The sequence below is a fragment of the Theileria equi genome, chromosome 3 (assembly GCF_000342415.1).
Source record: "Theileria equi strain WA chromosome 3, complete sequence".
Lineage (NCBI taxonomy): Eukaryota > Apicomplexa > Aconoidasida > Piroplasmida > Theileriidae > Theileria > Theileria equi.
The window spans coordinates 1,753,535-1,768,516 of record NC_021367.1 but is presented as its reverse complement, the minus strand read 5'-3'; the positions used below and the strand labels follow the sequence as shown (position 1 = coordinate 1,768,516).

At 37.9% G+C, this 14,982-nt stretch overlaps 8 protein-coding genes across 8 annotated transcripts, besides 3 other annotated features; 5 read left to right on the top strand and 3 right to left on the bottom strand.

Moving 5' to 3' along the window:
• Position 1: 1 nt before the first annotated feature.
• Positions 2–1,313, top strand: BEWA_008800 (vacuolar ATP synthase subunit, putative; the record flags this gene model as incomplete). Its single annotated transcript, XM_004831077.1, has 5 exons — positions 2–240; positions 278–331; positions 376–563; positions 600–1,030; positions 1,071–1,313. 5 exons carry the CDS (start codon positions 2–4, stop codon positions 1,311–1,313), a joined length of 1,155 nt encoding a protein of 384 aa, XP_004831134.1.
• Positions 1,314–1,527: 214 nt separating this feature from the next.
• Positions 1,528–1,555: a sequence feature (AT_rich).
• A 126-nt stretch (positions 1,556–1,681) lies between these two features.
• Positions 1,682–2,878, top strand: BEWA_008790 (104 kDa microneme-rhoptry antigen precursor p104, putative; the record flags this gene model as incomplete). Its single annotated transcript, XM_004831076.1, has 1 exon — positions 1,682–2,878. One exon carries the CDS (start codon positions 1,682–1,684, stop codon positions 2,876–2,878), a length of 1,197 nt encoding a protein of 398 aa, XP_004831133.1.
• Positions 2,879–3,054: 176 nt separating this feature from the next.
• On the bottom strand, positions 3,055–5,351 carry BEWA_008780 (hypothetical protein; the record flags this gene model as incomplete). The annotated part of the gene is made up of 4 exons (XM_004831075.1): positions 3,055–3,297; positions 3,542–3,669; positions 3,805–5,013; positions 5,048–5,351. The coding sequence occupies 4 exons, from the start codon at positions 5,349–5,351 to the stop codon at positions 3,055–3,057; spliced, it is 1,884 nt and encodes a 627-aa protein (XP_004831132.1).
• Positions 5,352–5,655: 304 nt separating this feature from the next.
• Positions 5,656–7,541, top strand: BEWA_008770 (proteasome regulatory component, putative; the record flags this gene model as incomplete). The annotated part of the gene is made up of 11 exons (XM_004831074.1): positions 5,656–5,989; positions 6,049–6,170; positions 6,207–6,343; positions 6,378–6,501; positions 6,538–6,607; positions 6,641–6,750; positions 6,784–7,059; positions 7,094–7,219; positions 7,257–7,349; positions 7,388–7,462; positions 7,500–7,541. 11 exons carry the CDS (start codon positions 5,656–5,658, stop codon positions 7,539–7,541), a joined length of 1,509 nt encoding a protein of 502 aa, XP_004831131.1.
• A 233-nt stretch (positions 7,542–7,774) lies between these two features.
• BEWA_008760 (hypothetical protein) lies at positions 7,775–10,135 on the top strand (the record flags this gene model as incomplete). The annotated part of the gene is made up of 1 exon (XM_004831073.1): positions 7,775–10,135. The coding sequence occupies one exon, from the start codon at positions 7,775–7,777 to the stop codon at positions 10,133–10,135; it is 2,361 nt and encodes a 786-aa protein (XP_004831130.1).
• A 31-nt stretch (positions 10,136–10,166) lies between these two features.
• BEWA_008750 (signal peptide-containing protein) lies at positions 10,167–11,482 on the bottom strand. Its single transcript, XM_004831072.1, has one exon. The coding sequence runs from the start codon at positions 11,079–11,081 to the stop codon at positions 10,215–10,217; it is 867 nt and encodes a 288-aa protein (XP_004831129.1). The 5' UTR covers positions 11,082–11,482; the 3' UTR covers positions 10,167–10,214.
• Positions 10,848–10,875: a microsatellite.
• Positions 11,409–11,430: a sequence feature (AT_rich).
• A 221-nt stretch (positions 11,483–11,703) lies between the features above and the next one.
• On the top strand, positions 11,704–13,185 carry BEWA_008740 (vacuolar ATP synthase catalytic subunit B, putative; the record flags this gene model as incomplete). The annotated part of the gene is made up of 1 exon (XM_004831071.1): positions 11,704–13,185. One exon carries the CDS (start codon positions 11,704–11,706, stop codon positions 13,183–13,185), a length of 1,482 nt encoding a protein of 493 aa, XP_004831128.1.
• Positions 13,186–13,241: 56 nt separating this feature from the next.
• Positions 13,242–14,743, bottom strand: BEWA_008730 (hypothetical protein). The gene is made up of 3 exons (XM_004831070.1): positions 13,615–14,743; positions 13,498–13,580; positions 13,242–13,441 (listed from the first exon to the last, which is right to left on the bottom strand). Exons 1-3 carry the CDS (start codon positions 14,580–14,582, stop codon positions 13,329–13,331), a joined length of 1,164 nt encoding a protein of 387 aa, XP_004831127.1. The 5' UTR covers positions 14,583–14,743; the 3' UTR covers positions 13,242–13,328.
• Between the last annotated feature and the right edge of the window lie 239 nt (positions 14,744–14,982).

Here is a 14,982-nt window from a genome sequence, read left to right as displayed (position 1 = left end):
AATGGAGTTGTGTACATTTAATGTCAACTACGGCTACCTTGAAGGAGTAGTTCGAGGCTATCGGTCCAGCTTTTTGACAGCAATGGACTACAAAAAGATGGGAGTCGCAGAAAGTTTGGAAGATTTAAGGACTGTGCTTGAATCTACGGATTATGCATCCGTTTTTATAGATGAACAAGCTCAAATCACCACGAATATAATTGCAAAACTGTGTAAAGAGAAATTGGCGAATGACTACGCGTTTGTTTGCATATTGCTGCCTCATTACATTGATTAGGTACCTCAGGCAACAATCTGACGGAAAACTCGCCTTATTTCTAGACTTTATCGCGTAAGTTTAATAAATCTCACACACCATCCTATATATTACCTCAGGAGGGAAAAGATGATTGACAATTTAATTGCACTATTGCAGGGAATAGTGAACAAAACTAAGCCAGAAGAGCTTTTGGAACGTATTGATCCAATAGGCTGGTTTAGAGGAATAAAGGCGATTATATCGTCAGAACTTGGTCAATCCACAGAGGAATTGTATAGGATTATCCTATGCGACACACCAATAGGTTATACTTTTAATGGAAAGATACACTTGTATACAGGCCCATATTTTGAAAGATACTTAACCACTGTGAATTACATGGGTTCAGGTGCTGGATTTGCAGACAAGAGGTCACCACTGGATTCTACAAACATTGCCATTATGAAGAGTACGCTGAAAAAGCTTTGGCTTGAGGACTTTTATAACTTTTCAATATCTCTAGGAGGCACTACGGCTGAAGTTATGAGTCATATATTGAAGACGGAGGCGGATTTTAGGGCCCTATCTTTGACCCTAAATTGCATAAATCTAAATCAGACAAATACTGTGATACAAGACAGGAATAAACTGTACACATCGATTGGATATCTCTATCCATATGGAACAGATAAGCTATGCAAGGCATACAATGAAACAACACTTCAAGCTGCTCTTGCACCCTTTCCAAAGTATTCCCATCTGTATGAAGCTTGCAAGTCAAATCTCAACGGGGTTTGTTTCTCACCGCACACATTTACACGCAACCATATAGGCGGATACTCGTTTGACACGTTACGATACGGGTGATAAGTCCCTTGAGGATCTTATTTACGCGGAGAGCGTGCGACTTTGCGAGATGAGTTTTGAGCAACAACTTCACTTTGGTATATTCTACGCATGGGTTAAACTCAAGGAACAAGAGATCAGAAACATAATGTGGATTGCCGACATGATACTTTTAAAACGTCCAGAGCAGATTTCAAGGGTACTGCCCATTTTTAAAGCAAGGGTATAGCCCTTGGTGTACTATAATGTCATTGCCATTTTCTCACTTTTGTCGCACACATTTGTAAATACGCCAATGATCTATACTAAAACCTCAGAGATCTATACAATATCCCTGAGTTTCCTACTTTTTATGGAGTTACGCCAAGTATTTGTGAGACTGCCATGGATTCCAGGGTCTCTACCTGGTTAGTACAGGACTTTTTTGTCAGGAAGGATTGTACTTTTATATTTTAAGATTAATATAAATATGGCAAGATATTTGCGGCTCACATTAGTTGGTTGTAATGGATTTTATTTTTCTTTGGTGTGCGCACTATTCCCCATTAGCCATTTTGGGAATTAAAATTGCTTAGAGACAAATTCCATTATGTAGTGATGATGATTTTTTTGCATTTTACCCTTTGGTTTGCCTTTTTGGGTCTAGCGGTCGCCATAGAACCCAAAGAAGACAAAACTGAAAGGTTAACTTTGGATATCACAGACCAGAATAGATTTCAACTCTGTCTGGTTAAAACAAAAGAGTACAATGATTTGGAATCCATTTTCTATATACCAAGAAAAGGCAACCTGAATAAATTGATTGAAGGTGGAGTGACGATATTTGAATCGGACTCTGCAAAGCTCTCTGAGGTAATGATCGTTATGGAGAACAATGAAGCTCGACTAGCATTAATACAGTGTGCATTTGAAACATCCCATAAATACTATGAAAAGGTTGCCGACCAGTGGCACCCTATAGATCATGGTACCTTTGAGGATAAAAGGGCCAACATAAGATCAAGAATGACCACTCTTTCCAGGTTCCAACTAAACCTTGAGAGTAAGAGAGATTGTTCTCAATTTGTAGTGAAAAGGTTGGATTGTGGTGATCACATTTTATACACATACACACCAAAATGTGGACACCACGCTACTAGTGTTATATTTGGAAAAACACAGATATGGACAAGCAATGACGGCAAAAGATGTGCTGAGGTATTGGCATATTGTAAAGATGGTGTACTGAGAGCTGCACAGCTGTTTATAGCAGATTTGAAAACAGAAGAGATCCTCTACTTTGAGATTAAGGGAGAATTGTCGGTACCAATCTCAGACTCTAGGTTATCTCTAATAGTTATGGAAATGCAAAGTGAAACTAAAAGGATACAATATATTCTAGATATTGCCAATGTTGACCGAACAAACTTTGAGGTTGCGACTTGCACTCTTGGAGGTGTAACATACACCGTTTATGAGCCAAAATCAAAGTATTTGGAAGCAATAGTGGATGGTAACAAGAGAATTTGGCAAATTCAAAATAGCCGTGAGAGGTGTTATAGTATCCTAACGCATGGACGAGATGAGCAAATTCTAGTATCTCTTAACATTCTCGATGAAAATCTAGGTACGGTAGACAGTAGATACTACCACAAAGATGGAGATGTTTGGAAACCTACAGATGCATCTGTATTTTATACTGAACTTGAGGACCTCAAGGATCCAAATTCATCTTATAGCCTTGGTATAAGATCAAGTTACTTGACTATCACACCAAAGATGTGTATTATTGCCCTTCTAATGGTAGTATTTTAAAAAATAACATATAACTGCGGTTTAGCAGTGTATAAATTAATGTAGTAGCGCTTCTTCTAATGAGCAAATCTAAAATACATGACGAATAGGTAATGAGTAAATTTATATGAAACGATTGAGATACCGATATCATGAGGTATAGACTGAAAAATATTATTATTTGAATTCTTACTTCATTAATTAGTCTCTGAAACACAATCCTCTATAATCTTTGACGGTGATTCACTGTCTATAATGTCCTTTGCTTTGCAGATCTTAATTAGGGATCCGTCGTGGAATACCCAGACTGAAGTGCAGAAACGCAAGATACTTGCATCGTGAGCTGCGATAAATGTTGTACAGTGTCTAAAGTGACTCTTTATGAGCTCATAAATGTTAATGTCAGCAATGTTTAATGCATCAACTTCCACTCCTTGAAACTGCCATAAATTTGTGCACCATATATTGCTACCTCAGTTGTATCATTTATGTTATCAAATGCCTCCACAATGTATACTGTGGGCTCTTACAAGTCTTAATGTAGTAGTACACAAGGAACCCAAGAATCAAGAGACAAAGTCCAATGGCAATAGGAGCAGACAACGGCACCATAAAAAGAAGTTTAAGAAGATGTACGTTAGATTCTATCAGTGAAAGATACTCTTCAAGGACAAAATAACAAACTTCCTGCTCTATCAAAGACTTGAGTTTGTTGCTCTGCACAAGACCCTTGTTCTCCAGAAAATATATTGGAGCATCTGGGTATAAATCCGGAGACTCGGATGATACACAAGAAAGCTTTACATCTTTCACTGAATAAAGGACGGGGAGACTTGTATAAGATTCATATGGGCTAAAGGCTAAATGACTTGTCTAATGAATAGTCAACAATTATTTAGCAGAGACTTTATGTGCCCTTTTCCAGATGTTCTTCCAGTGCGCATCACTTCCTATTTGCTTATTTAGAGATTTGATCTTTTGTCCGAGATTCAAGTTTTGGTTTACACAATAATAGAGTTGTTTTTTAAGCTCCAACTCGTTTTTATTACATGCGTCATAGCTTAGTACCGGTTTCAGTGCAGAGGCAAATGAAAGCCTATTATACCATGGAATTTCGTTCCTATAAAGTTTGTGTTCGAGAAATTGCGTCATTTTCGTGGAATTTATCCACACAGGTTCAGTACTTTGGTCATCCATTTTGCATACTTCAGGATGGAATATCCACGAAAGTCGTTCGAATGATTCATTTATAATCTCCTGTGACTTGTTAAATGTGGGATGTGCTCCTATTCGGCATGATTTTAAAATTTGATTGAAAATATCGGTACGATAAGTTATGTAGGAGGCCCGTGCAATAACAATTGCAACTTTGAGATCTTCTTGAGCCATTTCAATATGTTTTAGTAATTTGTCCTGTTCCTCTTGTGTCATGTCCGTAATTTTTTCGTAATAGTCTACCTTTAATTCATTACATAGTATCCAAAGCTTGAGCATTTCGTACATATCATCGAATCTCAGAATTGCATGAATTCTGTCCAATTCCTCATTCATATCATGTTTGAGTGAATGGTACTTGCTTAGTACCATAGAATTTTCGTGCTTAGAATTTAAAAGCTTCAGCGATAACATGTTAGCTTGTCTGGTCCTTTTGGTGTACATTACACGAAGTCTCTTTTCTGGTATAGAGTTAACGTCATCAATAGCAGCATTTGTGGAACTTATGGTTTCCTTCAACTCATCGGTTATGGCCTGATTCTCGCTTATTTTAGATCGGTAAATCTTAAGTTCATTTCTAAGGGACTCTATTGTTGAATCCTTGTCCCTTAAAACTTCAAGTGTTTGCTCAAGTTCCTTTTTTAGTTGTGCATTTTCCAATGCATATATTCTTCCATATTCTGAAAATACCTGCTTGTTTACGTTAGACTGCGTCAGAAGCAGAGTGTTATCTAGCCTTAAGGCTTCTTGTTGTCTCTTAATAAATGAATGTTCATATTTAAGCGATTCCAATCGATTTAAAGCCAATTGCGCAGATATGTTCATATCTTTATCTGCTAGGCGCTTTAAATTGGTTAAACTGCATTTGTTTAATTTATCACATAAGTCAACTGCTGTTCCTTGAGAATTTGTGAATATCCTCAAAAAGGGCTTTTGTGAGTCTAAAGGCACATGAGGTATAAAAATGTAACGAACCTGAATTTTTAAATATTTCCACCGCTGCAAAGTAATCTTGGTCATACGCACTTACAAAAGTATCTGTCTTTATCTCGATGTGTACGTGTTCCAGTATCCATGCCGCGATGGGTTCGCAATTCTGATTTGCCGAGTACTCATTAGTACTGTAGCCAAATAGACAGTTCCCTCTAATTTCTAGATACAATTTTGTGTATCCATCGGTAATTTCAAGTTCATCATCACGCTTCACGAGGTACTTTTGGGAATGTTCTACTGGCCACAGATTTTTCAAATCAGTCCAAACCCCCCTACTAAGAATCATATTTGACTTTGTTGTCTATATAATCTACACTTTGTTAATACATCCCAATTAGTTTCACATTTATGTGTCTACTTCTCAGCTGTACATATCGCTATTCGTATTTCTGAAAACCATACGGAAGATATCCCATTTGTAAAATGCATTTACATTTATAGGTACGTTTTGCACTCGATAATATACATACACATTAAAAATTGTCATATGTCTATCACTTGTGCCCTTGTGTATAAAATGCTCTAATCCTGCACGATTTATGCACATGTAGTCGTTAAATCTACTCTATTTTTAGATTAAAGAGGTAAAAATGAGCTTAGACACTGGTATTAACGCTATGCCATACGATGCATTCCGAGATTTGCTATCTCACTGCATCTCAATCCTTGAGCTAGGCATTTCACGCTCAGAATCACGCTTCATCATTCGTCTTATGCGACATTTCAAGACTTTGAGATCGTTTTTAAATAACCATCCGTCAACTTCTGTTAGAATTCTAAAGGCTCACCTGAAAGGATATGCCTTCAGTTCAAACCCCTGTGTTGTGGCAGAATTGGCCTACAACTCACTAAAGGTCGCTAGTCCACCTATTTTGGCTACAAGCGCGCAAGGAGATTCTCTATCTGATGAAAATTTACATGATGGTACGTCTAATTACATGTGTATATTCTCTGGATCAATTAATTCTCTTACAACAATACAGAGTTTACATCTCCTTCATTTGAAATACAATTCGTTCCACACGATTCTCAACTTGCTGAAACTAAAGTAATGCTTGCTACACTTGCATTGATTTACCTTTTGGACTCTAAGGAATATGAGCTGGTTAGTATCAATATCTACACGTGTATCGTAACATAGGCAATGGAATTGGCAGACAAACTTGCAAATTTGATGTTAAGTTTCAATAAGCGTATTATGGACTACCTGGCTGCCAAAATTTATTTCTACTACTCTAGGAGTTATGAACTCGGTGGGAAGTTTAAAGATGCCAGAAAGTTTGTTATAAATTCCATGTACATTAAAATGTAGCCTTTTGATGAAATCGTACCGCAAGGCTTGCCTGCATCACGACCCTATGACTCAGGCTGTGACTTTTAATTGCATTTTGAGAAATTTGATCCATCATAAGCTCTACTCTCAAGCATTCAAGCTAGTAAGTTCTCTGCCCGTGTCCCACATCTCTTACTAGATATGCAAGACTACCTTCCCAGAATACCTGAGTTCTAATGCACAATATGCAAGATATCTCTATTACTACGGTAACTCATTTGTCATTATTTACACGAATACAGGCAAAGTATTATCTGTCCAGTTGGAATATAGTGAAGCGTGCAGTAAGCTAATGCAAGCAATCAGGAAAGCCCCTCAAAATGACAAAACAGCGTATGGATTCAAACTACAGGTTGGATAAATGTCTAAAATTTACATCCCATAGGCAACAAAACTCTCTATCATTGTTAATCTACTAATGTGTGATATTCCCAGCAAAAGTGTCTTCACAAATCCAAGCACCAGAAAGGATCTGAAACCTTATGAAGCTGTGGTTATCGCTGTTAGGACAGGAGATTTGGGAATATTCTCTGAACTGTGTAACAAATATTCTTCTTTATTTGAGAAAGACGACACAATGTTTCTGATCTCTCGACTTCGTAATAATGTAATAAAGGGAGGATTGCGCAAAATTAACATTGCCTATTCAAAGATTCCACTTGTAAGCTATTAGTTTTCTCGCAAATGTTCTTCAGAGCCATGTGGCTAGTAAGTTGGGGATTTCTTCCGTGGATTACACTGAAAGTATCATCTCAAAGGCTATCCATGACGGCATTATAGAGGCCGTAATTGATCATGATGCCCAATTTGTTCAATCAAAGGTAGACCAGTTGTTTTATTATAACATTTAATATGCAGTGTAATGTGGATTTGTACAAGAGTTATGAGCCAATGCGCGCATTTCATAAAAGGATAAATTTCTGTCTGAAATTGCATTCAAATGCCATACAGGTATGAATCCAGTATCCATTGCATTGTCAACTACTTAGGCCATGAGATATCCTGAGGAGCAAGAGAATAGCAAAGATGCCGCAGTACCATCGAATGATAAGGATTCTCTGGAGGTATGATCTACATGTTATTTATCACATATTCATATAGCTTGAGTTTGACAATGGGCTTGGCGATGGTCCGCTCCTTTAATTAAACGTTTACTCACAAAGTGGGCTTTGGCATATCCCCGGCGTGGTGTGCGATTTGCCCCTATATATCAATTTGCATTCGATTTTATTATATATCTGTTGTTTGTGTGAATATTTTGCACAAGGGACTCGCAGCAACTTGTTGCGCCTGTGGGTAGGTTTGATGTCGTCAATGTGTAGCGAGCATGTCTTTTGCCACTAATTACGACCTGTACAAAATCATTTCGGTTAAATATGATTAGTAGTTCTGATGTAGGGGATGAGCGTGAGAATTCGGCTGATTCTCGCAGCTTTGCAGATAATTCTAGCGACTCTTCCATAATAATGGGCTCCGTAAAGGAAAATATGGACTATGATAATGATGACTCTGAACATACAAATGGAGAAGAGTTAAATTCTGAGAGGGATGACATAGATTCAGAACACATCGGCAATGACTCAGAGGATGAAGCTGTATGTTTGGAATATGAAGGTGCCTCCATACATTATCCTAGAACATCTGACCAGGAAGATTATAGCTCACAGGATAGTGATGAATCTATGGATGACCCTAGGACTACCGACAAAAATGGACGCTACGAGACATCCGGAGATTCTATGAGTGAAACGGATCACAAAACTCCCATCTACGAACGGAAATACGAAGAAAAGTCGGATAACACATCAAAATTGTCCTTAGAATCTAAGCTAGTTCTTTTGGAGGAGGAAAAACGCTTGATTTTGCTTCAAAATGAGGTTTTGCTGAGCAGAGAGCGTTCTATATATGAGAAATTGGAGTCTCTTGAAGAAGATTACGGGATACAAACCACAAGTCTTTTGCAGGCTGAGCGCAAAGCATCGAAGATACAAAAGGAACTTGAACTCCAAAGGTGCAAATTTGAGGCACGCAACAAAACGCTTGAAAACAATTATAGAGATCTGTGCGATAAAGTAGCGGCCAATGAAGATAACTGCTATAAAATGAGGCTAGAAATGCAAAAAATAAAGCTGCAGAATACGATATTAGAAGAACTTTTGGAGAATAAAAATGTACTTGTTGAACAATTGGAAAGAAGACTAAATTCCATAAAGGCACCAAAAGTTAGTTATGAAGAACAGAAAGATGAATCTGGATATGTTTTAGATTCTCAGAGTCAAGCACCCTATGAAAAACAACAGGAAGAAGATAAAGAAGTTACTACGCCCATTATCCATGAGGATGGATTATCGAAACAGGTCAAAATTTTAAAAAGCAGATTAGAGGCTTCACAGAGGCAAATAAAGACAATTTTATCCGAGTTAGCTCACTATGTGGCACAATCTGTAGCTGTGCCTTCAGATGCCCTTCCTGGAAAATATGATGATTATTCTACTTTGATCGTCGACTATAATTTGCAATCGGCAAAGCTGGCGGAATTAGAACTTGAACACGATTTATATTCATCTAGGGCATCAAGATTTGGAGAACTTGAGGCGCAGATAAAGTTTTTAACTTCTGAACTCGCGGAAAAAACTCGTGCCTCTAAGGAGGCTGAGAAGGCGCTTGTTACCTCATATACAGAAAAGGTTGATGATCTCAAAGAGAAAAATTCAGATCTTCAAACTGAGTTAAAGCATACAAAGACACTGTACAAAGACTTACAACGTACGACAGAAACCATTAGAAGTGAAAATAGTGAGCTAAAAAATTCCTTGTCCACGCATGTGGAATCACTGGAGGACTTGAAATCGCAAAAGAACGAGTTGACATTAGAAAATGAAAGCCTGCACAGAAGAGTACAAAAATATACTAGAGACCTGCAGATGCTGAAAGATGAACATAGAGAGGTTTTAGAAAGAGAGAGAACAAATACCATTGTATTCAATGAATATATAAGGCGTGCTGATGACAAAATTTCAAAGTTTGAAAATTTGCAAACACATGATCCCGTTTCTATTCCCTTAGATGGAACAGACACATCTCTCGATATAGCAAATGCTTCACCTAATTCTCTAAAGGCGATACTAGAAGATTTAAGTTCTATAAAATTGTTAATTTCTAGCAATGCGCAATCAATTGGTACCGACAAACCTGACAAGGATTTGGATTATAAAACCAAAATATCGACCCTTGAGGCTGAAAACAAAAGGATAGTTGAGAATTACGGTTCACTCAAAAATGTTTTGGAATCTACGGATGGTATACACAACAAGTATAATAAACTAAAGGAAACATTCAAGACAATTGTATCAGATCTTCTAAAAAGAGAAAAGGTTCTAATCGATTCGTTGAGAAATGCCGTTGTAGAATGTCATACGAGTAAGAAGAGGTTGAGAGAGCTCGAATCTCAAATTTCTGAGGGAGACTGCAAATGCAGCAAGTACTTCAAGAACGTGGATGGAAGCATAGGTAGTATAGATGGGAAGAAAAGCAAAAGCTGCTACTGTAAATCCAAGCATCTAACACGACTTAGGGATGTAATCATTAGGAAGGCACAAAAGTGCGAATCTTGTACTATTGCTAAGCTGTCATTAAATCCAGTGACACATTTATCCGCCTCACAAAAGAGATTGAGCGTAGAGTCATCTACAGGAAATCCTACAAGGATAGCAACCAGATCACAAACAAATAATTAGTAGACGAATACATGTACATACAAAAAACTTGTGTAAAAGAGCACCAGACAAATGTGGTCACAACGTATTTGTGCGATTTTCACTCCGATATGACGATATTGTACTTTATAATTTCTTCCACAATTGGTGGTTTCTTTTTGGAAAGCTCCTTGTATCTTTCAATCATCCAATCATTCACGGCCTTTTCTGTAATCTGCGTTCCAGATGGGAACTTTGGTAATGGTGGTGTAATACTCCTTCCAGTCATTTTTTGGAAGGTTTTACTGTTTTTTGCTGTTTCTATATATTCATGCTTTTCCAGCAATCCGTCCACATAGAACATTATGCGGACAATCATCAGATTACCAAAATTTTCAAATAGGTGCACTGACACCTCTTCTAGATCATGTCTCAGAGTTACTACCATGTCACCAAATTTTACTTTATAGAGATAATAGCCGTCAGCGACAAGATATAAGAATAAAACGCGCAGGTCGTGGAATATGAGTCCACGTGGCAGATAGCCATCAAAGACATCAAAATGTATTGCCTCATTGGTTGTAGGAATTTTTCCGTCTTCAGTGAGACATGTATGTCCCCATTCTGCATTGTACTCTGTGCCATGAGAAGGGTGATAATTGTATATTACATCGTCCAGAATCTTCTTGAATTCTGCGTCGCTCATGTTTAGGTAGTCAACATCTTCAGGTTCACCTATTACTGCTGTAACCCTTTCTTCTTCTTCTACTTCTTCATCTTCTGTTTTTGGCTTAAACTGATGGTATGGATAGTCCATCCCAAAGATGTAAACGAACATCCTATAGAATGTGGATCTTGAGACGATTTTTTCATATTCAGAAATATCATATGCCGGACAGAATTGTTTTTCATCATCATCATCTGAGAGTACATGAGAAATGTTGAACAACAGAGCCAGTAAAATTATCCATTTTTTGAGTATATTCATTCTCGTTAGCAAAGCTTCAACTTCAACGTATGCGGAGCGGACAAAAACTTAAAAACGTTGAGACATAGTTGAAATAACCTATATTTGTCCCAGAAACAAGTGTGACAGCATACTTATGGAAGTATAAGTCCGCTTAAGGAGACATGCGATACGTTCAGCGGAGGAATGAGAACCCTGTATAGTTTATACGAGTCAAATCTACATTTTATAAATAAAATGAATATACTACATTTAAAAACCACGATAATCCGCAGAAAATGCAAAATAATGGAACAAAATGCTAAGAGTTAGCAGCATGGAAGTCAAGCGAGATAAACCTCCTAATACTAAATAATAATAAAAAAAATTACACAATAAAAAGTAACAACAGAAATTCAGAGTTAACTTTGGCTCGTCCTGCCTAATTCCTCTGTGTGTCCACAGCCTGATACACAATTAGAATGGAGGAGCCAATAGAGTTCCAGCACAGTTTTACTCTATAAGTCCCTGTGTTTAGATTAATTTAAATATATATGGATAAGAAATTTGGTATGTATGGGTTATACGTGTATACTGCCAGTCTACCTGTCATATAGGCTATACACCGTTTATACGAACTCTTGAGATATAAATATACTGAAATATGGAGGAAAAAACTCTAACACGTAAAGAGGCCTACAAAGAGCTCTCTAGGGCCTCTGTAACCAACTTTAACACGGAGCCGAATTTACGCTACAGGACAATTTCAGGTGTGAAAGGGCCACTAGTAATTCTAGAAAATGTACGATGTCCGCGCTACGCAGAGATGGTTAATATAAATTTGGGCGATGGAACAACTCGTAGAGGCCAGATTCTGGAAGTTCGTGGTGACGTGGCTGTAGTTCAAGTTTTTGAGGGAACATCTGGAATCGATAACACAACCTGTACTGTGGACATGACAGGAGAGGTGTTGAAGATGGCAGTTAGTGACGATATGCTCGGCAGAGTATTCAATGGAAGTGGAATACCACTGGATAATGGACCTAGAATTCTTGCGGATGACTATGTAGATGTTAATGGATTTCCCATAAATCCAATCTGTAGAGTGCATCCAAGGGAAATGTTAGAAACCGGAATATCAACCATAGATATCATGAACTCTATCGTTCTGGGACAGAAGATCCCTCTGTTTTCTGCTGCTGGTTTACCACATAACGAAATTGGAGCCCAGATTTGCAGACAGGCCAGACTTGTTGACGGTAAAGATGTGCTAGATAGGCATCCAGACAATTTTGCAGTTGTTTTTGCTGCCATGGGTGTAAATTTGGAAACTGCAAGCTTTTTTAGACAGGACTTTGAGCAGAATGGTGCTATGTCTCGTGTTGTACTATTTCTTAATCTTGCGAATGATCCCGCTGTGGAACGTATTATCACACCTAGGTTTGCATATACCGCAGCTGAGTACCTTGCGTTTGATCGTGAGATGGATGTTTTTGTAATTTTGACTGATATGTCTTCATATGCAGATGCTCTGAGAGAAGTGTCTGCGGCAAGAGAAGAGGTCCCAGGTAGAAGGGGTTATCCAGGTTATATGTACACAGATTTAGCAAATCTTTACGAGCGTGCCGGAAGAATTACAGGATGCAACGGAAGCATTACACAATTCCCCATCCTAACTATGCCGAACGATGATATTACGCATCCTATCCCAGATCTCACAGGATACATCACTGAGGGACAAATTTTTGTTGATAGAAGTTTGCACAATAGAGGCATTTATCCACCAATCAACGTTCTTCCGTCACTTTCTCGTCTTATGAAATCTGGAATTGGTGCAGAACTTACCAGGGAAGATCATCCGTCAGTGTCGGATCAACTTTATGCTGATTATGCTATCGGGCAGGATACTAGAGCCATGAAGGCAGTTATCGGTGAAGAAGCACTTTCTTCTGAAGATCTTTTGTATTTGGAATTCACTGACAAGTTTGAGTCAAAGTTTATGAGACAAGGGCAATACGAGAGAAGATCTATACATCAATCGCTCGATATTTGTTGGGAATTGTTGCGTACATTCCCGGAGGATATGCTCAAGAAGATCAAGAAGGAAATCATTAAAAAGTACTATCCGAGATCACACACCGAGTAGTTTCTGCAACTATAAATTTAGCCACATCCAAGTAGCATATAATCTAATGAACTTTTAACATACGTTTACAAGTTGAAAAATATCTGGTTTATGAAATGTAAATTTCTTTTTTGGAAAAACTCCACAGCAGTATATATTGAATGTTATATGAGCTGTCGTTCCGTCCAAACCTGTGATCCATGTATGCTTGCAATCTTTTCGTCTCTGGCATCAGCAACTTGGAAGCCGGATTCACCAATTCTCTGGACTCGTACTCCTATAGGTGTGTTAGTAGAGTTCAAGTAGTCATAGACCGTAGAAGAACCGGCTTACCTTTCTTGGCTTTAGATTTGTTTGCATTAATGTGAGATTGCCATTCAGATATTCTAGTTTGGTCTGTTTCATCAAAAATGTGCCTGAATGTAGATGCTTTATATCTGCAAAACGTACCTTTTTAGGTAAATTAAACTGTAGAGGGGCTCTATGGATGATTTAGCCCATGGAAACTGGAAGAATGTAAAAACTACACCAAGGGTTCTTACGAAAGCCTTTAATTCCATTGTTATTAATTCGTTTCTACCAGGAACTCTCCATGTAGTGTGAAGCTGCGATAAGTTTTCAGGGGTATATCCGTCATTGCATTCCTTTAGAATACTCTCAAAAATCGCCTTCAATTCACTGCATATGTTGTGGAACTTGAAGGGATCATTTTCGTACCACAAGCTACTGGAGTAACCAATGCTCATTTTTAAATACTTTAAATATTGTACATATTCTCGTGGCAGGTTGCATGGATCTGCACAAGTAGGTTCTTGGCAGTCATCTACATCTGAGATCTCTGTTTTAACACTCGGTTCTGCATCAGAAGATCCGTTCTTATCTTGAGTTTCTGTAGGTGTGGGCATGCTGATGTCTATAGGTGTTCCATCTATAAGGGGAATTATAAGGCCATAAACAAGGCTATTTAGAGCACTTTTAGCATCTATCATGTCTTTAGGTACGGATCCTGCAAATTCTCTGACAAAAACTTCGTTTATTGCGGATAATACAAGGAAGAAGTTCTGATAAGTTACATCCTTTTCAGTCTTATATGACTCTTTAAAATATAGCTTTGCAAGTTTTGTGAACAGTTGTACACCCTTTGCAAATTTACTCCTTTGTTGTATGTGCTTAGTGGATAAATCTTCAAGTACATCCCGAAGACTTTTTTTATTCGTAGTTCCAGGCTTTTGTTTCTCTTCTTTCACAGAGGTCGAATCTGAAAACGGTAATACCTTATTAAAAGATAGTAGAGATTGTTTTTCTTCTTCCTTTTTGGCCATTTTTGACCTTTGGTGGTTGTAGAATCGATCTAGCTGGCGTTCCGCAGCTGATCTGCCGATTAAATGGACAGTTTCATCATCAACTTTTCTTTTCATCGTGTAAAAACTAATTAAAGTTGAAGCGCACCTTTATCAGTCGTTATACAATACTATCTCCAATTCTCTAGAAGCATATAGCGTACCAACGGGCATCATCACGAACCAGAATAGGTGTAATTATAAAGAGCCACTTATTAAACTGATGGTGTAAAGACGCTAAAAAATTGGTGAAAATTACGGAGAATAATGGTGGACGACGATCGCCATGGGATTCCATGTGGGTTACTCTGACCTTTTGCTCTATATTTCCATTCCTATGCCAAGTTTCCTGGCATATTTCTCTCCAATATCTAGTTTTTTATTTCTAATGCGTATACTTATCCTTGTGTAGTTTTATTTACGTCTTCCTCCAGGATTCTTCATGTAGTACCATCCTATACTAATTATAAATCGCTAT